The sequence below is a fragment of the Triturus cristatus genome, chromosome 2_1 (genome assembly GCF_964204655.1).
Source record: "Triturus cristatus chromosome 2_1, aTriCri1.1, whole genome shotgun sequence".
Taxonomy (NCBI): Eukaryota; Metazoa; Chordata; class Amphibia; order Caudata; family Salamandridae; genus Triturus; species Triturus cristatus.
Window position 1 is genome coordinate 1,148,853,340 of NC_140581.1, and position 27,753 is coordinate 1,148,881,092.

The 27,753-nt window shown below is 45.9% G+C and overlaps 1 protein-coding gene across 2 annotated transcripts in view; it reads right to left on the reverse strand.

Moving 5' to 3' along the window:
- LOC146866492 (uncharacterized) overlaps positions 1-27,753 on the reverse strand; it is a 123,838-nt gene that overhangs the window by 23,691 nt on the left and 72,394 nt on the right. For both annotated transcript variants that reach the window (XM_085636586.1, XM_085636585.1), the window contains exons 3-4: positions 17,524-17,623; positions 9,487-9,617 (exon numbers count right to left, since the gene is read on the reverse strand). In XM_085636586.1, coding sequence (XP_085492712.1) covers positions 9,487-9,617; positions 17,524-17,623 — 231 coding nt within the window. The remainder of the gene's footprint in view (positions 1-9,486; positions 9,618-17,523; positions 17,624-27,753) is intronic.

Below are 27,753 nucleotides of genomic sequence, written 5' to 3' on the forward strand. Positions count from 1 at the left end.
AACACCATGCAAAACGCACCTCCCCGGTGGCACAATCAAAGGTACTCGAGGGATGGCACTCAGAGCTACACCCACCTGTGACCGACAAGCAATGGCGCTATTGCTGCTGCCAAATAGAACTCCTCTCCCCCAACTACAAACTAACGAATTAATTTTAAATTCCTCCCTCGATTCTACAGAACCCCTTTGCAACTCTGCCGTATAGGGCTCAGACCAGATGCCAACTGCTGGAGATGCCACACCCCACTATTTTATTTTTTTATTTATTATTATTTAGTTTGGAGTTTTATATAGCGCTAGCCTGACCCGAAGGTATCGGAGCGCTTTACAACATTTGTCGTATGACTGTCAAGTATACAAAGAGTGGTACAGTAAACACAGTGTTCAAAGGTGGCTCATTGATCGGTATAAGTCACGTAGCATTCGAATGCAGAGCAGTAATGGTGGTGGTAATAGTAAGGGGGAGTAATGTGCGGGACAAGAGGAAGATGCTGTAAGGAGTAGTTCTTATCGTAGTGACTGTATCCTCAGTTGGTGGCGGATCGTTATTACAGCTCTGTTGTCACTTCGTGAGAGCTCGATTGAGGAAGAGCACTTTGAGCTGGCTTTTGAATTCTTTGAAGGAAGGGTTAGTCCTGATCTGTATAGGGATGGCATTCCAAATTCTGGGTGCATTTCCGGAGAAAGACCGAGAAAAGGTCTTTTGTTTGCGGGTTTGCGTGGGGATGAGTAGCAGAGTGTTGGTGCTCCTGAGGTTTCTAGTCTGTCCCGCTTTGATGAGTTTGGCGGCTAGGTAGGTGGGTTTACCAGTGTGCAGAGCTTTGTGGGTGAGACAGGCAGTTCTGAATTTAGCACGCATTTCTATTGGGAGCCAATTAAGTTCTTTGAGAGCGGGGGAGATGTGTTTGTATTTCTTTACTCCCGTCACCATTCTGGCTGCTGCATTTAGGGTTTATCTAAGAGGAGCAAGGTGTAGTTTAGCCGTGCCAGTGAGGGTGGTGTTCTCATAGTCTAATCTATAAAGCACAAAGGATTGCGTGACTTGCTTAAGGTCATTTGGAGGGATGAAGGGTTTGATTTCGTTTAGTAGTTTTAAGTTGAAAAAGGCACATCTTGCAGTGTTCTTGATGTGTTTGACCATGTCAAGGTTGGGGTCTAGAGTGATTCCCAATGACTTTACGGAGTCTGCCGAGATGAGAGTGCAGTTGAGAGCATCAATAGACTTTATCCATTCCGTGATTCGGGGGGGTCTGCTCTTTGTTGGCTATGAGGAGGATTTCCGTTTTGTCTTGGTTGAGTTTCAGATGGTTTTGAGACAGCCATTTTTGGACTTCTATTAGGGTGTCATTGAGTCTATGCATGTCCGCTGTGGTGGAGGTTTCAAGGTAGATCTGGGTGTCATCGGCATAGAGGTGGAAGGGTATATTGGCTTTTTTGAAGATGATGGTGAGTGGTTCCATGTAAATGTTGAACAGTGCGGGTGAGAGAACTGAACCTTGGGGAACGCCTCTGATTAGGAGGTGTAGGTCGGACGTGAAGTTTCTGATTTTTATTCTTTGAGAGCAGTTTTGCAGGAAGGAGGTGAACCATTGTAAGACCATCCCTTCTGCTCCTACCCTTTCTCGGAGTACGTTGAGTAGTTTGTGGTCAACCGTGTCAAAGGCCGCCGAGAGGGTCCAGGAGTACGAGTAGACAACAGCGGTCCTTGTCCAGTGATTTGTGGACGTCATCAATGACATTCAAGATGGCAGTCTCTGTGCTGCATCCTTTTCTAAAGCCCGATTGTGAGGGTCGACGAGATCGTTGTAGTCCATGTGGTGGGTGAGTTGACGGAGAACACATTTTTCTAGTAGTTTTGCTAGGAATGGGAGATTGGAGACAGGCCTTAAGTTGTTGAGATCGTTAGGGTCCGTGCCTGCTTTTCTTAGTAATGGCGTTACCTGACCGATTTTAAGGCAGTCAGGCATGGTTCCTGTTTTCAGGGAGCTGGTAATAATTTCTGACCAGAGTGGAGCTAGGGAGAGTTTGAGTTTTTTAGCCAGTTGGGCAGGGAGAGGGTCATCAATGTGTGATGAGGGCTTAGATCCTGTAATCAGTTCAATAATTTCCGTTTCAGTGATGGGTTCGAAAGTTAAGCAGTTGTTTGTGGATTGCCTGAGTGGGTTCATGTCTTCTTTATAGAGTAGCGGATCTTCATTGGGGGGACGGAAGTGATCCTTGAGTGAGCGCTCAATCTTTGATATTTTTTCATTGAAGAAATTGGCAAATTTGTTACATAGGTCTTTGGAGGCTGGATTTGCAGAAGGTGACGGTTTGGATGTTTGCTGTCTGATGATATTGAAGAGATCTTTGGGACGATTTTTAGCATTATTAAGTGCACCGCAGAAGAAGGTGGATTTTTCATTTATGATGTGTTTTTTATATTTCCTACGTTCCTTTTTGAGTTGCTCAAGGTGGGTTGTCGAAGGGTTGTTGCGCCAAAGTCTTTCTGCCGCTCTTAATTGTCTTCTTTCCAGGTTTAGGTCAGTGTTGAACCACGATCTCGATGGAAGGGTCTTGTTTTTTTTCCATTTCAGGGGGGCTATTTGGTCCATCATGTCGGTCAGAGCCGCATTGTATTGTGAGGTAAGTTCTGTTGTGGACCTGTCGCCTGCTTTGGAGGGGAGGAGTGTGCTTAGCCTTTCTTCTAGTTCTTCGAGTGGGGATCTGTCTCAGGTTTCTCGTCCAGTGATAATGTTTATTTGTGCGAGGCGGTCAATGAGTCTTGATTGATATGGAAAAGAATGAGATGGTGATCTGACCAGTAAACAGGGAGGGTACGGTCTATGGTAATTGCATCTTAGTGAGCTATGATGGCATCCAGGATTGAGCCTTTGTTGTGGGTTTGTTCGGTGCAGTATTGGGTCAAATTGTTATTGTGAAGGAGTTCATTTAAAGTTTGTATCAGAGGGTTGTTTACTTCATTCCAGTGAAGGTTTAAGTCTCCTAGAATTAGGTTGTTTGCATCTGATAGTGAGCAGTGTGAGATCAGGTCTGCCGGATGTTCTCCAAATGCGTGAGTGTTGCCAGGTGGATGGTAGAGGAGGTGACAGTGATGCATTTTGTTGTCTGACGTCGTAATGGTGGCAGTTAGGTATTCCAATGTGTTGTATTTGACGGAGTCCGTTTCTGTTATAAAGATGTTCCTTTTATGTATTATTGTGGTCCCCACCCCTTCTGGTTTTTTCTGTCTTTGTTTAGGATTGTGAACCCCGGAGGTACTAGCATATCAAAGATAGGGGGTGAGGATTCGTTCAACCAGGTTTCTGTGATGAACGTGATGTCTATGTCGTGTGTTAGGATGGTTTCTGCCAGTTCGGAATCATGTTTGTTCACAGATCTGCAGTTTATGAGCATGCAGTTAGTCACCCTCTTGTTGTTGCGTTTCTCATTAGGGGGAGCCATAGGAATATTGGTGAGGTGAGCTGGAGGTCTCACTGTTCTTAGAGCGGTATGTTCGCTACCAAGTCCAGTGATTACTTGGATCAGAGAGCTGGGGGCGACAGTTGGAACTGCTTTATAGGATTCGGCAAGATCCCTCGCCTCTTGCATGGACATTACAGCGCTAGTCCTTTTGGGTCTATGTGGCTGGTTTCTAAGGGGGGTTGTCTTCCATCTGAGTCGTTGGGCCTTGTGGTGGTATCTGTGTTTATTAGGAGTGCCTGTGTGTGTGAGGGGTGGGCGTTGGGTGGTGGAAGTGTTGCGGTTAGATAAGAATTTATTAATACCCTGTATAACAATTTCTAGCTGGTATTCCACTAGCCTCCTTCCTACACATGGAGTGGGACTTTCTCCCTGTAGCTCAATTCTGGAGGGAGATTTTCAATGCTATCCAAGAAATTCTGGTCATATCGCTGGAACCCACACCCTTGTTAGGTCTACTGGGATGCACTAAAGATGACCCGATAGCATCCCGACGCCTACTGGCCATAATGCTCTTACTTGCAAAACGCAGAGTGGCAATTCATTGGGGGAAGCAGAATGCCCTCACAATCGACACGCGTATACAGGACATTACCTATTGCCAAGAGCAACTCTCCACATTCTGGGACTTGATGCCAGTCGCATCTAGACCCAAGGACATCTGGGGCCCGTTCGGAACATGGCTGTGCACTCCAATTCAGAACATTCCATCCTATCTCCGTCACCTTGACAATAACAAACTATGCCCACATTACACACGACCTTCTGTCGGATTCCATAGACACACCCAGATTGCCCCCAATGCCCATACAAGTTGGCACTTCACTTATGATGCCAGGCTGTGTTGTGTCTTGCGCATCTCTGGGACTGGCTATGAATGGTTTATGTGTTAACTTATACTATGCAGACCCAATGACTCAAACTCTGTGTGGAATAACTGTTGAGTTCCCTTGTTCTTCTCCACTTTTTTATCGTTCTATGCTGGCAATGTGAAATACACTGTATATGTCATTATCCAACAAATGTATCATGTATTTGTGATATCATACAATGCCAATAAAAATATTTATTTTTAAAAAGGTGATGGATCCGGAATGGTTAAAATAGATTAAATCATATGATGTAATATTACTTTAAGAGACTTGGGCTTAGGAACCATTTTTCGTGCATGGGTATGAGTGTTTTTATGTACCTGCAAATGCGGTCGCCGGGCAGAGAGGGGAGGATTGCCTATTTTGGTTTGTGTATCAAACTTATTTAAAATTACAGTTGTCCCTGAAAGAGGTCGGAAGCTGATAAGAGCCCTATGCCAGACAGATTTAATAGACTTAGGATCTTAAGCAGGGCAAGGTCTTAGCTATAAACCTACCTTTACAGGGCGGGGGAAGGGAACAATAATTGATTTTGTATTCCTTTCAAGGTCAATGGGAGCGTTGGTCCAATCAGGAAATGTTTTACATACTTGTTATAGTGATCACAACCCTATAGAGTTCCAATTATTAATACTCCTGGGAGAAGTAAGAGCAAGAAACCCAGGCTTGACTAGTCTGAGCACTAAAGATAAGGGGCGTAGAATTAGATGGCACAATATATTCATCCCTGTGTTATTCTAGTCCCTATTTTGAGCCAACTTTGGCCAGCTTATGGACCCATTGCTTACGAGCGACCCTTCTCCTGAGAAGGTCTTGGTGGCCTTTGGGTCTCTTAATAATTCAGCTAACCTGATCATGAAGAGTCTTTCCACTCCAGGGAAGCAGGGAAAACTGGATGGTTTGATCTTGACTGTAGATTAGCAAACAAGCGACTCAGAGAGGCTCTTAATGCCAGGCCAAAAATCTAAGCAGATGTTTCGCGGGCGAGAGCAACTATAATTTGGTCATAATGGTTAGGAAGCAAATCTTAAAGGAAGAGGCATGGGACAGACTAATGAATGCCTGCGCCAAGGGCAACATCAGGGTCTTTTGGGAGATAGTTAAGGGCAAGAACTCAATGGTAGACGTCTCTGAGGACATGGGTATTAATATTTCTCCAGAGCAATGGTTGAATCATTTCTCTGCTATCTACTCAGTGGACCCAAGTTGGCACATCGAAAATGGTGTGGACACAATGGAGTTCCCTCTTGCCATGAGATTTGGGATGGAGGAGGTATGGGAGGCTATTAAGATCAGTCCCGCTAACAAGGCTCCTGGCCCCGATTGGGTCCCTGTGGAACTATATAAAATCAAATCTCTCATTCTGGGCCCCACTATTGACTAACATTCTTGATGCTGTCGCAGCTAGAGGTATTTCTAAGGAGTGGAACTCTGCCAGAATTATGCCGGTTTTCAAAAAGCTGGACCGCCAGGACCCTAGATTCTATAGGCCTATCTCTCTGCTAAATACAATCATAAAGGTGGCTGGAAGAGATATTTTGGGAAGGATTGAAGAATGAGCAAAGACTAACATCTTGAGTCCAGTCCAATATGGTTTTAGGGAGGGCAATGGAACAATTTAGAGTTGCTTATCAGGAAACATGTGGTGGCAAAGAATAGCACTATAATTTAGCATTTATGAATTTGAGCAGTGCTTTTGGCAGAGTTAATAGGTCAAAGATGTGGTCTTTATTAGCTGATATGGGGTTGCCCAAAACCCTGCTGGATTTTTTTTACACGCTATGCATTCTGATATAGCTGCTACTGTTAGGTACGGCCAGGATGGGGAGTGTGCGGCCCCCCTTAAATCCCCAAGAGGTGTTAGCCAAGGGTGCATAATGGCACCCCTTTTATTCTTATTGTACATCAAGGTACTGAATCATTTTTTGATCTCCAATGGAAAGGATATACCCAGGGTTAACTCTGTTTTTGCCTCGTCTCTGCTATATTCAGATGATGCGGTTCTATTATCCTGCACAGCAAATGGTCTAAGGGACTGGTAGATTAGTTTGTCAATTTTTTTAATGATATTGACCTGGACACCAACATCCCAAAAACCCATTTAATTATTTGTGAAAAGATGACCTCTAAAGTTAGGCCTTTAACTATTAAGGGCAAAGCTATTTCTCGAGTTAGTTCTTTTCCATACCTGGGAATTACTTTCTACCAAAATCGCAATTAGAGGCCCTGTCTGGCCACTAGATGTCAACTGTTTAATCAAGCTTCTGGTGCCTTTTTTAGGTGTTTCTGCGTCTATTGGAAATACACCTATAGTTCCTCTGCTCCACATTTATAGGATGAAATGCCTGCCAGTACTCACCTGTGGCGCAACCATCTGGTGCGATCAGAATTGTTCAAAGATACAGAGGGAAGAGAAACAATTTTCTCGAAAACTGCTTGGAGTTGGTCCAACTAGCCCAAGCACTTTTATCTATGCTGAACTAGGTCTGGGGTCTGTTGAAGACTTTATATAACTAGCCCCACTTCTACTATGGATGTCAGTCTGGTGTGGGGACCATACAGCTTTCAACAGGAAAATTAATCCGGGATTGTCTCAACTGTGATTCGAGGCATAAAATACCATGATTGGCTTATATTGGAGATCTGGCAATTAAACTGGAGCATCAGGAGTTATATTATACTTCCCAGTCCATTGTTAAAGCTGACGGGATAAGGATGAAAGAAGTTTTTTTTACCTTAGTCATGGAAATGAGGGAAACCAGGGCACTGGAGAAACCGATCATGAGAGCTTGTAAGATAATAAAATCCAATCCTGGTTGTGAGCCTTATTTTACCCTGGTTAAAAATTTGTGGGAAAGATCTTTGCTTACAAGGTTTCGGTTGGGCTCAATACGGTGCAGATTATGTTTTCCCCCTGGACAATATGATTGTAATTCTATTTCAACCTGCCCATGTGATGTCATCGCGCTGCCGACCTTGGATCATTTGGTGGTGTTTTGTCTGATGTACCACTACCCGCGCAAGAGCTATTTGCTCCCCATTCTAAGATCTTTCTATCAGTTCAGGCCTACTTGTCTCCATTTACAGATGCTGGCTGACCCAACTATCACAGCTGAAGTGGAGTCCTTTTTAAAAAGCGCCTTTTATTTGAATGCTGCTATTCACAAGTAAATATCCAACTAAATCCACTAAAAGCAGGACGTTCTTTTTTTCTGGTTTTTAGATTCTGTTTTAAGCCATTTTTCATCTATAGTTTATATATTTATGGGGATTTTGATTTAATGTGTGCTATATTGTCTGTGTTTTTAACTGTACCTTTAGGATTATTAATTAATAATCGAATAAAGAATTATTGATTGTTTGGAATTGTCTGAACTATAGCATGAGCATAGCAGGGCAAAGTTCTGCCAGTGTATGAATGGACATTTTCATTTTAAAAGACTAACTAAGGGAATGCCTGGTCACACTGAAGTTGGCTCGCAACACTGCCAATTGGCGGATCACAGTTGTACACTACTTCGTGACTGAGCTGATTAGCAGTGTGTCCGTGATGAAGCAGCAAGAATCAAAATGAGTCCCACGGAGAAGCACTTGAAAACAGTGGCACAGATTAAGCAGTGCTTGGCAGTAAGTGAGGCAGTGCTGCTTTACAGGCTTAAAGATGCCCCTTCAGTGGCCTGTCAGCGTGCACCCAGCCTCTCTTAATGTCTGTAATCTTTCCTTTTGTTCTTCCTGTCCCGCTGGTCCCAATGACACTCACAACTGAGCCCACAGCAGAGGAGGAGCTTGAGTGACTGAAATGTTGGTGGTGCCAGTTTGGTGCAGAAGTGGATGAAGGGGGCGAGGGAAGCACCCAGTGATGAAAATTGTTAGGATACAATGATCACTGCCTGGGGCAGCTAGATGTCCCAAATATGTCTAGACAACCTGTTTTTTTTCATTTCTGTCTGACATCCTTCCCTTTTTTAACCAAATGAAACACGTCCCTGTTCTGAAAGAGGGGGGCGAGGTGAGCACCAACAATGTTGCTCATACTCACACTTGCATCAGACCATGTCTTATGATCACTGATTAAGGCATGAAATAATGAATCATATAGCAAAACAGTTACTAAGGTCTTTCACCAACCTCTGGGGAAAAAACTTACTTGTGTGGCATGTGCTGTTTTAGATGATCATTTTGATAACAATTTTTTTAACAAGTAGACCAAGTCTGAAACAAGCATGAAAATGCACAAGTCTGCATCAGGTGGTCCAAAACAAAAAACAAGTCAACAGATTCTTATTGCTCAGGTTTACAAAGCCAACCTGTCTTCACTCAGATGTCTTGTCTGTGCCGAAATTAGACAAATTTCAAACAGGTTCACACAATTTATATTCCAGTTTCTTTGTGGGACAAGTGCAAAACATATTTCTATCTTGTGAACTGGCTATCTCGCTGTTAAGTGAAGAGCATGTACTGTCTACAGGGCTCTGCGCTATTAGAACCCTTTTATGTTGGAGAGTGTTGTCACTGTAGTCCACTGATGATTAGACACTGCAAACCTATAGGTTAGGTCTGTGGACTGTCCCAATTTCTGGCTTTATAAATCCAGTAATCCAACCACTTTCCCTTCCCAAAATTGGCCCTGCGTATGTTCTGAACCCTACTTTCCTAAATGTAGAGGATGTATCTACTCTTGTAGTACTGAATATTTTACAAAACATATGATATATTCCATGAATATCTGAGCATATATTAATTGATGAAAGGTTTGAAATAATTCAACAGCAAAGTTCTTTATGAGTTTTACCACTGTCCTGGCTTTGGAAAAAGTATTCTATTGTAGAAGGGCCATTTCCTCTGGTGCCCCGTGATAGGTTTTCCAGAGCATGTATGTGTGCCCAATGGGAGATGTTCGGATCCTGAGGAAGGGACAGTCCTGAAGAGTACAGACCTGCTAGTGGGACACAAACCAAGAGCGCTCTCAGTACCTAGTGTGGCTAGCAGCGTCTGAAACATTTTAGATGGCATCATAGCCATCTTTCAAAGGCAACTAATCACTTATCAAGGTCACACCTAGCAAGTTTTACAAACTGGTTTCAAAAGAAGGAAGCATAACAATGATTACAATAATATGTTATTAATAAGAATGAGAAAAGTATCAGCAAACCTGATCGGCCAGAGTGGGGTTCTTTGAGTAGATCCTGTGTAAAGCACTGTGGGCAATCACACAATAAGGACATTTGTTATGAATACTCGTAGCCACAACTATGAGCTCGCGATCAGCTTTTCTGAGATTACCTGAGGAAAAACAAACGCAGAGTTGTTCTTCAAATTGCACTCTTTTTACCATACTGAATATACTGTGTCCACCTCCCCCAGGTCTTGCACCCCTTATTTTCAAGCTTCCATGCAGAGATTACCTTGAAGTGACCACTTGCACCGGCTGCCACACTAGCCACATCATATGCGTCGTCTGGAAGCTTAAAGAAATGTGCAGCCTGCTCTCATCACCGGCCCAATATATCACAGCCAGCAGCAACAGACCTTTTCTGGTAATGTACAATGAAGGAAGCCATTTAATGCTGAGGGCAGGCTGTAGAGAACCTCGAGCTGCTACTAAGAAGGCCCGAAGGAACTATTTTCTGTCTGATATCTACAGTCATCCGGCTGTTTTTAGGGCAATGACCTATACTCCAAGAACCTCACATAATTAAACAGAAATGTCCCCGTAGATTGGTGTATTGTTTGTTGACAGAGATTTCACTTGAACAGCAACATTTTTTGCCAAGTACACATAGAAAGCAATGCAGTAAACTTAACACAGTGATATATACAGTAGAATGGCATCCACCAAGGCACACAGCATTTAAAACTTGTGTTGACCTTTTTATAATTATGCTTGAAAAATGTATACATTTTACGGAATGTAAAGAATGGAACAGCAAAACTAGTTGTCAGGTGAAAGCAAGTTATTTTTCTTGCAATCAGTAGGATAGGAGATTTAAGTGAAAATAGTCCCTAAAAGCACAAATGTCAACTGTGGTTATCTGGTCACGCCGGGCCAGGACAAAATCAAATTTAGCCCGACTGAGATGGAGTGTGGGCAGAATACAGGGACCAAGTTAGGGCAGCTGAACAAAGTACCTTAAATCTGGGTTGTGGAGCATGGATTGGTCCTGCATCAACAATGCGTGGAACAGTGTTGGCTGCGGTGGCCTGCGAAGCAAGGTCGTACTTTGAGGAGGCGTCATGCAGCACCGGGTCCGAGGAGCTGTGGGCCTGTGATAAGAGGTCCTACGTTGAAGATTTGGTCATGCAGCAGCGGTTCTTAGGAGCTGCGGGGTCCTGCATTAGGGATTCATATAACTGCAGCAAGGCTGCGATTCGTTGAGTTGGGTCTGCCCAAGAGATCGCAGCCGGGTTGACAGAGCATCTTCAGGCCAACTTCTAAGGGTCTAGGACTGAGTGGCACCACTTGGTTGGAGGGTGGGGGGTGTAACAAGACTCACAGCAGGCAGGGTCCAGGTGCTGGGTTCAAGGTGGTTGGAGCTTTCTGTTCCTAAGGCTCTGATCAGGAGGCCAACCAACCAACCCTTGGAGTCACTCTGGCGGCCCTGGGGTCAAAATGAAGGTCCAATGCTTCTCACTCAGGCTGTAGGGGAGCAGAGTAGCGGTCATTCTTGCAGAGTAGTCAAACAGTCCTTCAGAGTCTTCCACCAGTAGAGGTGCATTGAAGAGTTGAGTCAGAGGGTCCAATATTTATAACTGGTGCCAGCTTTGAAGTAGGAGAAGGTTCTGGGGGTTTCCGACCACAGAGGTGTTTGGAATTTCCTGCCTCCCTGCCCTGGCCCCAGTTTGTCTGGGGGCACAAAAGACTAGTGTCAAATCCTTTGTGAGTGTGATCAGGTAGAGTCTTTGTGATGTGCAAGTGTGGTAGGTGACATCTCTTTCCTCTCATCAAGTCAGAGATGGCACATCCTGCCAACACCTATTTCCCCTTTGTCTCACTGTCTGGGAGCAATAAAGAAAGACCAACTACTAGCTACACCTAGTCATGTGTGCCAGGATATAGGCTGCATTATGGAAAGAAACAAGGAAACCCTATGGGTCAGATGGGACCAAGGGTAGATATATTTTTCAAAAGAGACAAGGTCCCATTCAACAAGGATGGGTATAGTATCACAATTTTTCAGTCAAAAATTTGAATTTCCACGTTCTTTAATAGAGAAATAAATGTGATTTAATAACAATACAGCGAAAAACAAGTAATATGCCGATTTCCTTACCGCATGCAAGTGACTTAAAATGTTAAAGCTGCATTTTCAGAATTCAGGCTTACAATCCGACTTTACCATTAAAGAGTCTTTTACCTTACAATTCTTTAGACACCAAACTTGATATTCCTATCTGTTCCCAATTTAAAGTTATCACTTATTAAATGTAATAAGGTAACCCAAAATTATCCTATGGGAGAGGTAGGCCTTGCAGTAGTGAAAATAAATGTAAGAGTATTTCACTACCATGACACGTAACAGTTAAAAGTAAATGTCCAATTTTTTAAATACAGTGCATCCTGGGCTACAGGCTGTTTAGGGCCTACTCTCGGATTGACTTCTATGTATTAAAAAGGAAGATTTAGGCTAGCAAAAAGTTTATTTTGTCAGGCCAAAATGACAGTCTAAAACTGCACACACAGGCTGCAATGGCAGGCAGGAGACGAGTTTAAAAGTTTACTTAAGTGGGTGGTACAATGAGTCCTGCAGGCCCACTAGTTGCATTTAATTTACAGCCCCTGTGTTTTTATTTATTTTTTATTTATTTTTTAACACTTGTAAGGCGCACAGCTACCCACAAAGGGTTTCCCGGCGCCGGACCAGCGAAACACACAAACCAACTGGATAGAAAACAATAAAGCACATTATTTGTCGAACAACCAGGTTTTTACACTTTTTCTAAAAATCATGAAGTTTTCCTCCTTGCGTATATGGATGGGTAAGGTGTTCCACAGAGTTGGGCCCAAATAGGAAAATGATCTTCCGCCTATTCTAGCCCGTTTGAACCTTGGTACCACAAAATTCGCAGCAGTACCAGAACGGAGGCTGCGATTGGGGAGGTAAGGTTTAACAAGGTCCTGTAGATATTTAGGGGCAGTACCAGCTTTGATTTTAAATAGGTAGGTCAGGGTTTTAAAACGGATCCGGTTTTCGACCCTAAGCCAATGCAGGTCCCTGAGATGTTTGGTGATCCTAACGGATCTAGGGATTCTGCAAAGCAGTCTGGCAGCAGCGTTTTGCACCAATTGCAGTCGTCTTATTACCACTTTGTTTGAGCCCAGATACAAGATGTTTCCGTAGTCAAGCCGAGATGTCACTAAGGCATTGACTACGGTCTTCTGGGTGGTAGGAGGTAACATCCAGACAATTTTGCGAAGCCATTTAAGAATGGCAAAACATGTGCCTGCCACTTTGTTTGCTTGCTGAGTCATAGATAAACTATCATCTATGATAACCCCAAGGTTTCTAACCTGAGAGGCTGGAGAAGGAAGTTTACCAAATGATGATGGCCAATGGGGATCACTCCAGAGATCTTTACTGCTTCCTAAAAGGAGGACCTCTGTTTTCTCCCCATTTAATTTAAGTTGGTTAGCTGACATCCAATTAAATATTTCCTGAAGGCCTATTTTCAATGCAGATGGAGCAGATGAATCAGATTTAGAAAGTGAGAACAGGATTTGAGAGTCATCTGCATAAGTCATTAAAACAAGACCAAAATTCTCTGCAAGATTGGCTAATGGACGTAGATACAAATTAAAAAACAACGGGCTCAGGATCGATCCCTGTGGCACACCATGAGGAGAGTGGAACATCTCAGAGCATGCCACCGAGGAGGAGATCTGGAAAGTGCGGAGGGATAAGTACGATCTAATCCACTCAAGTGCCTTGCCCTCGACACCATTCTCCCTCAACCGGTCAAGCAGTATGGAGTGAGAAATGGTGTCGAAGGCCGCACTCAAGTCCAACAGGACCAATGCTACCGTTTGGCCGTCATCCATGAGCTCCCTGATTTTTTCCGTGACCCCAAGTAGGGCCGTCTCGGTGGAATAACCACTCCTAAATCCAGATTGGGACGAGTGAAGAAGCTGGTTATTTTCCACATAGAATGAGAGTGCTTTGTGGATGTGCCTCTCAAGAATTTTTGAGAAGGCAGGCAGTAATGAAATTGGGCGGTAGTTGGCCAATATCAAAGGGTCTGCGGCCGGCTTTTTAAGTAGAGGACTGACCATAGCATGTTTCCATAGAGCAGGAACTGTGGCCTGCTCAATGGAGGCGTTCAATATCTCAGCTATGGAGATCATAGCAGAGTCCTCTAATTTACTTAAAATACTGATAGGAATGGTATCACGTGGGGAACCCGATTTGATCGATTTTAATAGTTCCTTCAGTGTATCCAGATTAATAGGAGGCCAGGCCCCAAGATGCCAATTCCCTCTGAGAGCTTGAGGGATGTTATATTGTTTATGCGTGGTCATGCTGTCCCTTTTGATGTTAGAGACAATGTTCTCAATTTTATCATTAAAAAACGAAGCCAGGTCCTGACACTGCTGGGTATTAAGAGGGGTAGGTTCCGCTCTTGAATTTTCACCAGCCAGCTCTCTTACGGTATTGAAGAGAGTCTGGGATTTATTTACGGCCATATTAATGCTGGTGGTAACATAGCATGCTTTAGCTTTCATGCATGCTGAATGATAGCTATTTCTGGCCTTTCGGTAGACTTCTTTTTGATGAAGTTCATAGTTTTTACGCCACTGCCTCTCCAGAGTCTTACATGTGGATTTTTCTTTCTTAAGAGCTTCTGTGTACCAGGGGGCAGGAGGGCGATGTATTTTTCCTTTGCAGCGGGATAAGGGCAGGCAAGAATCCGCTGCACCATTTAGCCATATTTGTGTAGCTTCTGCTATGCTTTCCATGTCTCCATCTAAGCATGGGTGATCTTTCCTCAACGCGTTATTGAGATCCTCCAAATTTAAAGATTTCCAATTCCTCCTAAAAGATTCTGGATGAGTCATAACTAGGCGTTTTGGAGGTTTAAGTGAGATAACAAAACATAAAAGAAAATGATCTGACCAAAGAACGGGAGTAGTGTTAAGCCATGAGAGTTCTTTCATGTTTGATATGATAGGGTCTAACAAATGTCCAGCTTTATGCGTAGGACCCCTATTACGTACAGTCATGTCTAGAACCCTAAAGTCGTCTATAAAGTTTTTGCAGGTCTTATTGTTGTCATCTTCTAAATGAAGATTTAGATCTCCAAGTACCGTACAGTTTTGAACATTTAGGCATTGGGGTAGGATAAAATTTACCAAATTGTCTGACCAGGAGGGATTATTTACTGGCGGTCGATAGACCAGTACGCCAGAGAAGGTAAAATTGGGACTGAGAGTAATTTTAAATGATGCCGCTTCGCAGTTAGGAATGTCTGCAGGTTCAAAGTTGCACACAAAATCTCTACTGTAAATAATGGCAATGCCCCCTCCTGTTTGACCGACCCGGTCCCTCCTTACAATAGCATAGCTCGGGGGGGAGGGCAGTGGCGATGTCTGGACCTGATCCTTCATGAAGCCATGTCTCAGTTAAGAATATGGCGGTAGGCTTTTTTTCCATTAAAAGATGAAGAATATCAAGTTTATGTTGTGGTAGTGACCGACAGTTAACCGAGTAGAATATAAAATTGTTAGGACTATCTCCCTGCTGGCGAGATTTGATACCTTTACCCTGAGGGGTTTCACAATAGGGCTGAAAGTTAGTCAAGGAAAGAGTACATTCAGGGCATGTTTGTAAGCCGGCTAATAACGGGTTCAGGGTTATGCAGTTATCATGGTTAGTGGGGCGTAACGCCCTAAGTGTAGCACCTGTTAGCATACCGTATAGTGTAGGAGCAGAGTAATGCGCCCTAAGTCCCGGCCTGGCCCGGACGGGCACAGACGGGCTGACTCTGGCTGGACTCCGGCGAAGACGAGGCGCGTCCGCTAAAAACGCGTCCGCTATCGCGGAGAAAGACTGTTTCCTTTTATCCCTGAGCCTAGAGCGCTCTCACCGCTCTGTCCCGCCCTAAGATGGCCGCCACTAAATCCCTGCTGCTCGGTGCCTTGCCCTGATTCGGCAGGTATCAAGCGCGAGTATGCTGGCGACAGAGTGGGTAAGCCCCAAAAGTGCTGACCGCAAGATTTATAAATTTGAACACAGTAAAACAGATTAAACACAATTCAATTTTAAAAGACTTTGTTCGCTTAAAAGGCTGTTCGTTATCCTCTAGTGCAGTAAAATTGAGCAGTAGGGTGACACACTGCCCGAGTGCTCGCTAATCCGCCAAACACTGTCAGAGGGCTCCTTTTATCCCTGAGCCTAGAGCGCTCTCACCGCTCTGTCCCGCCCTAAGATGGCCGCCACTAAATCCCTGCTGCTCGGTGCCTTGCCCTGATTCGGCAGGTATCGAGCGCGAGTATGCTGGCGACAGAGTGGGTAAGCCCCAAAAGTGCTGACCACAAGATTTATAAATTTGAACACAGTAAAACAGATTAAACACAATTCAATTTTAAAAGACTTTGTTCGCTTAAAAAGGCTGTTCGTTATCCTCTAGTGCAGTAAAATTGAGCAGTAGGGTGACACACTGCCCGAGTGCTCGCTAATCCATTTTACTAGGGACTTGCAAGTAAACTAAATGTGACAGTTGTGTGTAAGATAATGTTTAACATGTTTAAGAGAGAGAGAGCACAAGCACTTTAGCAGTGGTAAAGCATGCAGAGCTCTAAGGCCAGCTAAAACAAAATCAGCAAAAACACGAGGAAAAAGCTGGGGAAAAACCACGCCAAGGATGTCCGGTCCAACAGAGCTCAATTGGAACACAAGAGATTGTTTGACTACCACATCCTTGTTGTCTCTTCCAGAGAGTGAATAAGCAGAAGCTAAAAGAAAACACCTTACATTTAATTGTCTACATGCACATTATTGGTCATTCAGTCCTCCATCGCATGGTGTCACAGACATTAGTGGCTTCCACAATGCAATGAAAGTACAAAGACAGTTACAAAGCAACATAGATGAAATATCATTAAACATCACCTCATGATCTGAAGTAGGCAGAGAAGCTGCCTCACAGTGACTTGTAGTCCTACCTTTAGTAATGAAAGGTGTTCAAAGGAAAAATATAGTAATGCAAACAGTGAAGTGAAGGCAAATAAAAAGAAAAGGATCGACTAAGTTAGTGCAGCTGAAAAGCACAATGGCCTCATCAAAGCAACCAGCTAGGCAACTTAGTGCTTGGTAATGAACTCTGGAAGTCCAGTTCAGGCTACACTGGGTTAGGTGAAAGAAGCATGCACATAAACCATGATTTTAAAGTCTTTCACGCTATGATTTGCCCACTGCCTCCAAATTTATGCCAACTTCTATTGTCTTCCTTATCTGTTTTGTTTTGTCAGCTCCTGCTCCCACTCCCACCACATCCATCCTTACATAGTGCTGGATACCAACAATGCATGATCGCGTTTTCCAATATGCCTGCATTTAAGAAAATCACATTCTATATAATGAAAAGTTTATTGTTCATTCCCCCTATTTTGTCCCATCCTTTTTTCTCAGCTTTTTGAGGCAAACTTAGGGTGGTGGAAAGCCCCAGGCATTACAATATATAGGCCAGCTATTTTTCTTCTAACAATGCTATGACCTTGGCAAGACAAAAGCCTATAGAATGAATCAGTGATGGGAAATTCACACTGTCCCCAAGGAACATCTAATGGCACATTAGCTGATCCTCATCTACGCTAATAGCCATACATGATATCTTCTTGTGCATGAATCATGACTACTTGCAGTGTCACTGGTGGCAAGCAAAGTAAAAAAAAAAATATGTGTTCCATAAAACTGATGTGCTAGAGTGCAAAAATCTATTTACTTGTAGGGCACCTTCACTATGGCACTGGTAAACTTTCCACTCACCTCAGCAAGATTGAGGGGGGAGTTCGTGAGAAGGCTCTCTAAAGCCAGAGCTTCCATGCACAAAATTTGGACTTTACGTGTGTCAGCAGTTCTCAACTCTTAACTTTACTTTTCCGAAACCAGACCACACAACCACAAGCCCCTATGGACAACCCCACCTCCACACGATCATGTGAGAACACAGAGTGAAATCATCCATAACTACTTGCCTTTTTCTTTGTTCATAATCGCATTGTAGAATGAGAAAAATGCCCTAAATTCAGCAGGGCGATGAGACATCACTTGAAACACATTTGGCAAAAAACCACCCTGTTGAAAAGTGGGGAAAAATAATCACAAAAAAATATCAATGAAATGGATTACGTTTGCAAACTATATAAATGAAGTCAATCAAACAGAAACAAACATTCACCAACTTAAAATAAATCCTCTATCACTCCAAACTACTAATTTGTCCTTTTGAATACTAAGATCGTAGCAACGGCAAGTGGCCAAAACCTTCTTTTTGTCAGTCATCTAAGTGATTTGTATCAACTAGACTGGGCAATCTTCCATCAGTCCTAGCTAGATGCTCTAATATGTCTGAAGTAGCGAGGCAAAAGCTCCTCCAAAAACCAGTATAGGTCCTATGTATTTTGCTTTGAATTTAGCTGCCTACCTTTGTTTTCCACAGATGACTGTTGTTCTTTTAGTCTTTCCTTCGATACCCCTAATCAATTTTCCTTTTTGTATACGAGGACACTTGCAGCAAAACACCTTTCCTCGTTAAGTGGAAACAAGTGTCTAAGATTTACTTACCAGTGACATGAAGCATCAGTTAAGTTAGATCAGACATTTGCATAGTTCTGTATTGTCATTAGTAAGGAATATCAGTGCGGTTAGGTTCAGTTACGTTCATGACCTGGTCTCAAGAAAACAGACCGAGTCTTATTTGAAGAGACTCTTAGCAGTGTGCGTGTGGCTGTAGTTAATGTACTAATATGTTAATGTTAATATTTTTTGCTTTAAGTGTGTTGTAATGGGAATTGTTGTTTGGTGTCTGTGGCCAGAGATCTTTATTACGAACATGCCATCTGGAAAATTGGAATGTCCCTTTCGTCCTTTTATATTGCCCTAATCTGGTGACTTACAAGACAGGCTAACATTACCTTAATAGTAGATATGGTAGCTATCTCTGATGGGAAACAATCAGAACACCGCGGCCTCAGCCACGCGTGTTCCGACTACGCAAGCGCTACCACGCTTGCCTTAACCATGCATATGCCTACCCGAGCAAGGCAGTGCGCTGTCTAGCTGCTGCTCGGCGGAAACAGGAAGACGCCAGGAAGAGAGCCAGAGGATGCAGTGAGGTAAGTGGGGCTAATGGGTATAGTTAGAGAGCTCGAAAGTGGGAATGGCGAGCCATGATCGGGAGCTAAAATAGCAGCACGCTTTGGCTAAAGACAGAGAACCTGTGGCCCCCAAACAACCAACTTCTGAGCCCCATGTTCCACGTATGTTCCTAAATCCACATGAAAGGAGGCACTCACTTTCACAGGAGAGGAGGACATTGAGAGATTGCTGGACTCGAGCCAAATTGCCCTCTGTGTAATCATGATGGCGGCCTGCACCGATAGGAAACCACAGGCGAGCTAGAGGGCCTGGAGCAGGTATAAGGGGATTGCTGACCTGGTGGGATTTCGTGCATGGAGCGACTGCCTAGACTCATACCAGGAGGATGGTTTTATTGCAAAGAGAAATGCTGGACAAGTAGTAGTAGTCCTTGTGATATGTTTGATTGGTTTATGTATTCCAAATCAAGATTTGTGAGACAGACTGGAACTGCTCCCTTTTGTACTGAGAACACAGGCGTCAACTCCAAGGGTCAGTTGGCTGACTTCCTTTGTGACACAGGGAGACAAGAAGCCTTTTCCTGGAAGTACCCAGCTGACCAGTGGACCTGGACTGCACCCAGCTATTGGCCTCTGCCTGACACCCTGTGAGTTTATCAATCAAGATAAGCTTTTCCCGAAATCACATAGTGAATCATAAAAGCTGCACAACATAACAATATATCAAAATTTAAAAACGGTTAAAAAAGTCTCTACGTGCTGCTCCGGAGGTCATGAAAGGCTTTAGAAGTGTACTCCTGTGGTGGACTGTACTTGAAAGACTTAGTGAGAAGGTAAAATCTTTGTTCAGGACGAACTTGGTTAGTGCATCCGACCTGCACTCCATTGCGGTCATCATGAAATTTTGACTAGATCAGGTTTACCGTGACCGTTGACAATCAGTAGCACGTTGTACTTGCTAGGACTATTTCTACATAAAACTTCATGGTGCTTCTTATTGGATTTTTGCCACATTGGTGTCATTTAATTTATGAAATCTTACTCTGATCTTCTAATTTGGTTTGGGGTGCTGATTGTTTTGCATTTTGACTTTGTTACTGTTTTGGTACTGCATAAATACTTTACACACTGTGTCACAGCTACCAGGGGGTTAAGCTCAGGTTAATGTAGCGCAAGTGTCTCCAACCAGATGATTGTGAGCTACCAGTAGCTCACAGCTACCTTCAGAGTAGCTCATAAATCACAAAATGTAGGGTTCTAAAGAAAATGGGGAAGACACAGAGGAGTTTCTAGAAACCTTGTTAAAGTCAGTCAACTCCTACTGTGAACAGTGTGGGACAGGGAGGTCATCTTAATGGAAGAGGATGCCTCACACATATAATAGTGTCATGCTTCATCATCAGCATCCTCTCCCCACCTTGGTAAGATTGTACTACCAAGGCAGACTCAACCTCCGCGAAGACTCAACGGTAGGAGGGAGTTCTTACATAAATCTATTGGACAAAAAACGGGGATCCAGACAAACTAAATATACCTTAGAGTTCCTCGGTTATCACCTTTATTAGTGAGGATTCTAGGTATATTAAAACAATTCTTTTGGACAGGTGTCAAAGATAAGAATGATTCAAGCCAGTCTTTTATTTAGGCAACATGTTTCTGCCCTCAATGATTAGCCTACTAGGTCTGGGGCATTCTTCAGGGCTAGTGGATACCTAATGTGTTAGTAGAAGGGTCAGACGGACCCTAGAATGTGATGTGAGTGCACCCATAAAACATATAACCGGGTGAGTCCTACCTGAAGTATGCCCCAGACCTAGTAGGCTAATCATGTTGTACATATGGCACCATGTCTACAGGGGTTTATACACAGCAGGTATCTTGCTCACAGTGGCTGGTAGACACGGTGTCATATTTATTATTGAAAAATACAGTCTTTTTTTTTTTTTTTTTTTTTTTTAAACCTTCATTTCTTCAAGAGTCTGGACACAGCTATTCAGCCGACAACCCGGAGGTTCGGCAGCTTCGATAGGAGAGTACAAAGAATCGTCCACAGTACATTTGAAGGAGCAGTGAGAAGGTTCCATTTTTAATAATTACAAACACACAACAAACCCCAGCAAGGCAACAACACTGAATGCCCACGGTGGTAGCCCCTCAGGGGGAGCCGGACCCCAATCGTCTAACAGTCACAGTACTATGATAAGAGGAAAAAGGGGGAAAAGCAGAGGCCCAAGAAGTCAATTAACCATCACATCTGCATACTGAGCTGGAAAGAAGGTCAAGAAGAAAGCTGTTCCTCGGGGGGATCCAGATCAGGGGCAAGACATATTCCCCCCCTGTATTGATTCCACCGCCCCCAGATGGCATTCCACCTCCGAGGGCGGCCTCTGGCGCAGTATACTGTCTTCTCCCTGAGCATACTCCAGTCCATATTTTCTTTCCACGCAGTTAACGTGGGGGGCCCCCCGGAACCCCACAAGCGCGCGATGTCCCTCTTAGCAACCATGTTACCCAGGGTCACCCACTGGGTCTGTGCCTCATCATGGTCAGTGGGCCCCCAGACATTCAGGAGGCAACACCGCGTTTCCGGCTGCATAGCAATGCCCGTCACCTCCCCCATCACCGCATGAACTCGCCTCCAAAATTCCGTGATGACACCACATTCCCAGATGATATGTAGGAAAGTACCCACCATACCGCATCCCCTCCTACATAGGCCTTCCTCAGAGAATCCCATATGAACCAGTCGCGGCCCCGTCACATACACTCGATGCAGGATCTTGAGCTGCACCAGCCTCAGACGCGACGGGATCGCAACCTCCTTAGGAGAGGAAACAGCAGACTGCCAGTCCTCATCATCCAACTCGAGTCCGTCCCTAGTCCACTGGTCCCGCAGCCCCAGTAGCATATCAGCCCGAACATTTATCAGTTTCTTGTAGATGAGCGAGATCGTGCTCTCCGGCATATGGCCATCAAGGATCCGGTCCTCCAAAGGAGAGGACTCAGGCACCTTCTCACCCTCCACGAGGACTGACCGCAGGGCATGACGCACCTGAGCATATCGGAAAAACTCAGACGCCCCCAACTCATACTCCTTCTGCAACTCTTCAAAGGACTTCACCCTACCCTTAATCAGCATATCTCCAACCCTGGAGATGCCGATCAAGTCCCATTTATCAAACCCTTTCGTATGCCAAAGGCTACCCAACCTTTCAGATTCAAACAACGGGGCAGCTAGGGTGAGCCTATCCTTCCAGCCCAGAGAATCAGTCGCCATCTTCCATACACGCACCGCCACCCCAGTGGGCCCCGTGAGGGATGAGTCGAGGGACCGCGAGTACAACGCCCTAAGATAGTTCCCACCGCGCAACAACCATCTGTCCATGGCATAACCAGGGCTGAGGGCCGGGCCATAGAAACCGTGGTTAATCGCGGACAACTGGGTGGCCCAGTAATAGCGTCGGATGTCTGGAAGCGCGATACCCCCGTCATACCATGGAAGCGTCAATTTAGCAATCGCTATCCGCGGCCGCCCATCCCACAACAACGTCCGTTGGAGGCTTTCGACCTCCCGAAAGTACTTGGCCGGCACCCAATCTAGAGTATTTTGCAATGCGTAGAGGAACCGAGGAAGGGACATCATTTTGAACAAGGCAGCGCGCCCGACGAGGGAGAGCGGCAGCCTCCGCCAGCCCTCAACATCCCGCCGCAGGCGCGCCAGGGGGGGGAGCAGGTTTCTCTCATACCGCAAAGCGGGGTCCATGGAGATAAAGATCCCCAGATACACGAAGCCCTGCTGAGCAATCTGGATCTAACAAGTTCGCGGGACCGGCGGAACCTCACCACTCAGGACGTATAAATACGATTTACTCCAGTTGATGACGAGACCCGAATTCCTACCGAAGGACGTAAGAACGTCACAGACCACTATGAGTGAGTTCTTGGGCGAGGCAAGATACAACAAGATGTCATCAGCGTATAGCGAAATGCGGTCCTCGTGTTCGGGCGACCACCGAAGGCCACGTATATCCGGGTGCCAGCGTATCCACGCCGCCAGAGGTTCAAGAGCGAGGGCGAACAACAGAGGCGACAGGGGGCAGCCCTGCCGAGTCCCCCTCCCAAGCCGGAACGGAGTCGATGCCCGGCCATTTACCACCACACTCGCAAGGGGTCCCTCATACAGCAACCTCACCCAGCTCACGAAACCAGGGCCAAAGCCGAACTTGGCTAGCACAGCCCACAAATACTCCCATTCCACCGTATCGAAGGCCATCGTGGCATCAAGAGACGCCACAATAGCCGGTTCTCGCAGCGTGCCAGCCCTGGCGATCACCCCATGAAGGCGCCGAAGGTTCAACGCGGTGTTGCGATGCGGAATAAAACCGGATTGATCAGGGTGAATCAAGTCTCCAAGTACCCTGACCAATCTGCCCGCCAGGATTTTAGCCAGGATCTTCGGCTCGGCGTTGAGGAGTGATATGGGCCTATATGAGGCACACTTATCTCGGGGTTTACCATCTTTATGTATCACAACAATTGTCGCCAGCCTCTGGTCCAATGGGAGGGTCCCACTCCCCCGCGCCTCCACGAACATGGCGTGCAGGTGAGGGGTTACCCTATCCGGGAACAGTTTATACAGGTCAATCGGCAAGCCATTCGGGCCCGAGGCCTTGCCCGAGTTCAGCGCGCGAATAGCTCCCGCCACCTCATCGACCGTTAAGTCTCCATCAAGATCATCTCTATCTACATCAGAAAGACAGGGCAGAGCGATATCCCGCAAGAGGTCACGCGAGTCCTCGGGCGGCCTATCCGACACTGAGGCATAAACCTTACGGAAATAGTCCGAGAAACATTGGACAATCCCCTCGGGTTCCACAATCACCTCTCCCCCCTCTCCCGTCAGCTCCGGCACTACTCTATTAACCCGTTCTTTTTTATCCAGCCAAGCTAGGAGCTTCCCGGCCTTGTCACCAACATCATACAGGCGGCCCTGCTGTTCCCTACTGAGGGTCTTAGCGGCATTTGTCAAAAGGTCCTTATACTCGGCTTGCTTCAAGCTCAGCTCATGCAGTGAGGCCGCTGTTACCTCCTCCTCTAGCGCTCCCTCCAAAGCCACGATCTCCTCCTCCAACTGCATAACCTCGCCATCTCTCCGCCGCTTGGCCGCCACTACAAGTGAGAGGGCCTCCCCTCGCAGCACGGTCTTAAATGCTTCCCAGAGCGACACTGCCGAGTCCACGGACCCCTGATTATCCTTGAAAAAATTATCAACTGTCTTCACCAGTGCGCTGCGCATCTTGGAATCTCGAAAGTACCAGGGGTTAATAGGAGCCACCCTTCCCCCTCCCTCTCGGCCGACATCCAGCCTGACCCACACTGGCGAATGGTCCGATATGCCACGCGCCATGTGCCTGGCCTCAGACACCAAAGGGGCGTGCACAGCCAAAGTGAGCAGATAGTCAATCCTAGAGAGGCTACCATGCGCCCCGGAGTGGAAGGTGTATTGACGCTGTGTGGGGTGTCGGAGCCTCCAGCAATCTATCAGGCCGAGTGTGTCTAGGAAGTCTGGAAGCCACTTCTGAGCCCCCCCCTGTGTCTCTGGGCGGGTACCTATCCAGCAGCCCAGAGCCGACAGCATTGAAGTCCCCCCCTACCACTAACATACCCCCCGGGAGATCCAGCAAGGCCCTACCCAGATCTACAAACGTGGAGGCCTGCAGGGCTGGAGGGACATAAACCGAAACTAAAACCAAAGTTCTACCTTCCCACCTCCCCGCCACCGCCACAAACCTCCCCCTATCGTCAACAACGGTGGAGTCCACCTCAAATGGTAGCGAGGCCCTGACAAGGATGCCCACACCCCTAGACCCGGAGGAAAATCCCGAATGAGCTATGAATTTATAACCCTTCCTATTAAGAGCATAGCACGTGTTACCTATAAGGTGTGTCTCCTGCAGTAGGGCAACATCTGGCATTGACCGTTTCAAGTGTTGCAAAACTATCCCGCGCTTAATGCGATCCCCCAAACCATTAACATTCCAGCTAATAACACTTAAACCTCTACCCCCCATCCCCAAACACAAAGAGGCCCACCCCCCCCCCCGAAGAGCCACCATGGGACAATACCGAAGATGATCACTACGCCTTGCAGAAACAGACCCCCCAACAACAACCCCAAAATCCCAACCATCCCCCCCACCCTGCACCCCTGCTGCAGCTTACAAAGCCCCCCCAACTTGCAGTGTGCCTGTCGCCCTACAAAACCCAAAATCTACAAAAAGCACCCTAAGGGAGGAAAGAGCTCCCCTCGTCCTCCCGCAACCCTCCGCATTTACTGCATTCTAATCAAGTCATCAAATAAAGTCAAATCGAGTCAGACCGGCTCCGAGAAATCAGCCCTGCCCATCCCGGCCACTGTCCCCATCAGCGGCAGTATCCTCTCCCGTCCGCCGCCGGGGCAAAGCGTCCAGCCATTCATCGGCCATAACAGGAGACTCAAAGAAGAATGTCCGATCTTCGTACACCACACGTAGTCTGGCAGGGAAGAGCATGGCATACTTCAGATCCCTCTCCCGAAGTCGCCTCTTCACCCCCAGAAAGCCCTGTCTCTGCCTCTGCACCTGCTGGGTGAAGTCCGGATAGAAATTCACCGACGCGTTCTGGAAGGGGACCGGGCCCGTCACCCTCGATGCTTGCAGGATAGCGTCCCGATCTCGAAAATGAAAGGGCCGGGCGACAATCGGCCTCGGTGGGGCTCCCACCTTGGGCCTCCCACCCGGCACTCTATGGGCCCTTTCAACCGCAAAGAACTTCCCAAGACCCTTAGGCTGCAGATGGTTAAGCACCAAGTCCTCGACGAGCAGGTCAACCGAAGCCTCATCCGAGGACTCCGGGACCCCGATGACGCGCACGTTGTTGCGCCTGGCCCGGCTCTCAAAGTCCTCCAGCCTGCGGGCGGCGAGATCACTCTCGGTCCTCAGCTTACGAACCTCGGTCTGCAGTTCCGCGACATCATCGGCAAGGCCCGTGGTCTTGAGGTCCAGGGTTTTAACCCGTTCATTCGTTTGCCCAAGTCCGCACGGATCAGGTTGACATCCACCAAAATGGCATCCACCTTATGCGCCAGGGCATCAAACTGCCTCCCAATCGAAGTCTGCATCCCTTCAAGCGCGCCCATGACATCCTGCAGCGAGAGCTCCGGGGCCAAGGGCGAGGCCTCCTTCTGGGTATCTGGCGACTGGCTCGACCCACTCGGTGATCCCTTCTGCAGAGCATAGCGGTCCATATTATTGACCTGAGTATAGGCACCCCGTCTGGTAGATTTAGGCTTCAGCCGATCCACCTCTGCTTTGCCCGACATGGTTGGTACCAAGCAGGTCGGTTCAGATAAGACGGCCCTCCCTCAGCGAGAGGAATCAGGAGTGATCAGTTCTGCAATGGGCCGCCAGAGTAGCATGTAGAGCGTCCAAAGGAGAATGAAGCCACCAAGAGCTCTCCAGGGGCAGGGCAGACAAAGGGAGTGAAAGGACGGGGACCTCCATCCGACAGTTCACACCTCGCCTGGCCGTTGTTCAACTAGAGGTCGGGCGTCCTGCCAACTCTAGCCCCTGGCATTCCTCGGAGATAGGCCGCAATCTTCCGCCATGCATAACTCCGGTTCCCGGTGGGCGATCCGACCGCGGGTAGCATCAATCGCCTCCCTGGCAGGTCATCTACACGATGCCATGCATACAGACAGGATTAGAGACAGGATAGTCGACGGAGGGCGCGAGGGTCTCGGGAGCTCAGAGCTCACGCGGCCATCTTGGTCAAGCGCTAGGCTCCTCCCACAGTCATATTTTTAAGTGGGAGAAATCTAAAGTGCGGAAACAATCTTTCATATTAATTACATTTTTTTGCAGAAAATTTTTCTGCACTTTACATTTTTCCCAATAAAATAAATGGTTGTAGGTTTGTGTAACAGTGCCACATATGGTGAAAGGTATGTCCTGTGCCACAAGTACATATGACACAGACCCTTATTCGCCCATACACAAATATCCCATTCATATGCATACATGTTCATACATCCCCAAAGACCATGCTCTCACTGACACATATGGCAGCCCCGTCAGAGTATCGTTAGTGAAAGTATTTTGTTCAAACCGTAGTCTTTGGCTTTATGGCCATTAGGCTTAATCAATGAAACTCTGCTTGGGGTGCCTTGTAACACTACATGAGTGGCTTGGCCTTCTTTAGCTTACAATGATTTTCACTAATCAGAAGTAGCTCTCTTTATAGAAAAGGTTGGAGACCCCTTAGTGTCTTGAAGGGTTCTCCCAGGCAAGGAACAGGATTATTTCTTGAAGTGGCAGTCGCCCACCTCAAATAATAATGCAATTTAGAGCACCATATAGAATGAGAATTTACGTTTCAGAATTTACAATACCTGACGTACTTTAGGAGAATGAAATGAGGAATTCAGTCTGAATTACCCATGTGCGCTTGTAGATTCAAAGGCTATCCTATTTTTTTTCTTTCTTTCTCTTTTAAGGAAGCAAGGTTTACATTTCCTTGAACTTATTATTTTAGCAGATGACTTGTTACTTTGCAGTACTTTATGACTACTAAATTAGTACAGTTTTATAGACCTCACGACAATCATAATTTAAGCTTTTTTAGGAGCTTGAAGACTTAAAGACAAGCCGTCCTTTCAACTTGCTATTCAGAATTGTTTCAGCTCTTAGAACTGCTCTCTTTTGTGAGCTTTCTGCTGGTGAACAAAATCTAATGTTCATTGTGGTAACATAGTCTTGTGTGTGCTAGTATTCATTAAAAGTGTAGTTAGTATTCTTTACTGCAGGGTACTAAAATGGTCTCTTACGTCTAACTGCCTCAGGGCTGCTTTGCAAGTTCAGTTTGTGTAACCAAAAGACAAAGGTACTTTGAAAAACCTAGCAAATTGACTTTTCATTAATTGTAGGAGTTCAGGCCAGTTATGAAAGTATACAGTGACTGTGCTAAGTCAGCATTTATTAATTCTAAGGATAAGCACAGCTCCAAACTTCTCACACAGGAATCTACAACTCCGGATATTAAAATGTTGTGCTTGTAAATTCTGTGTTTTCG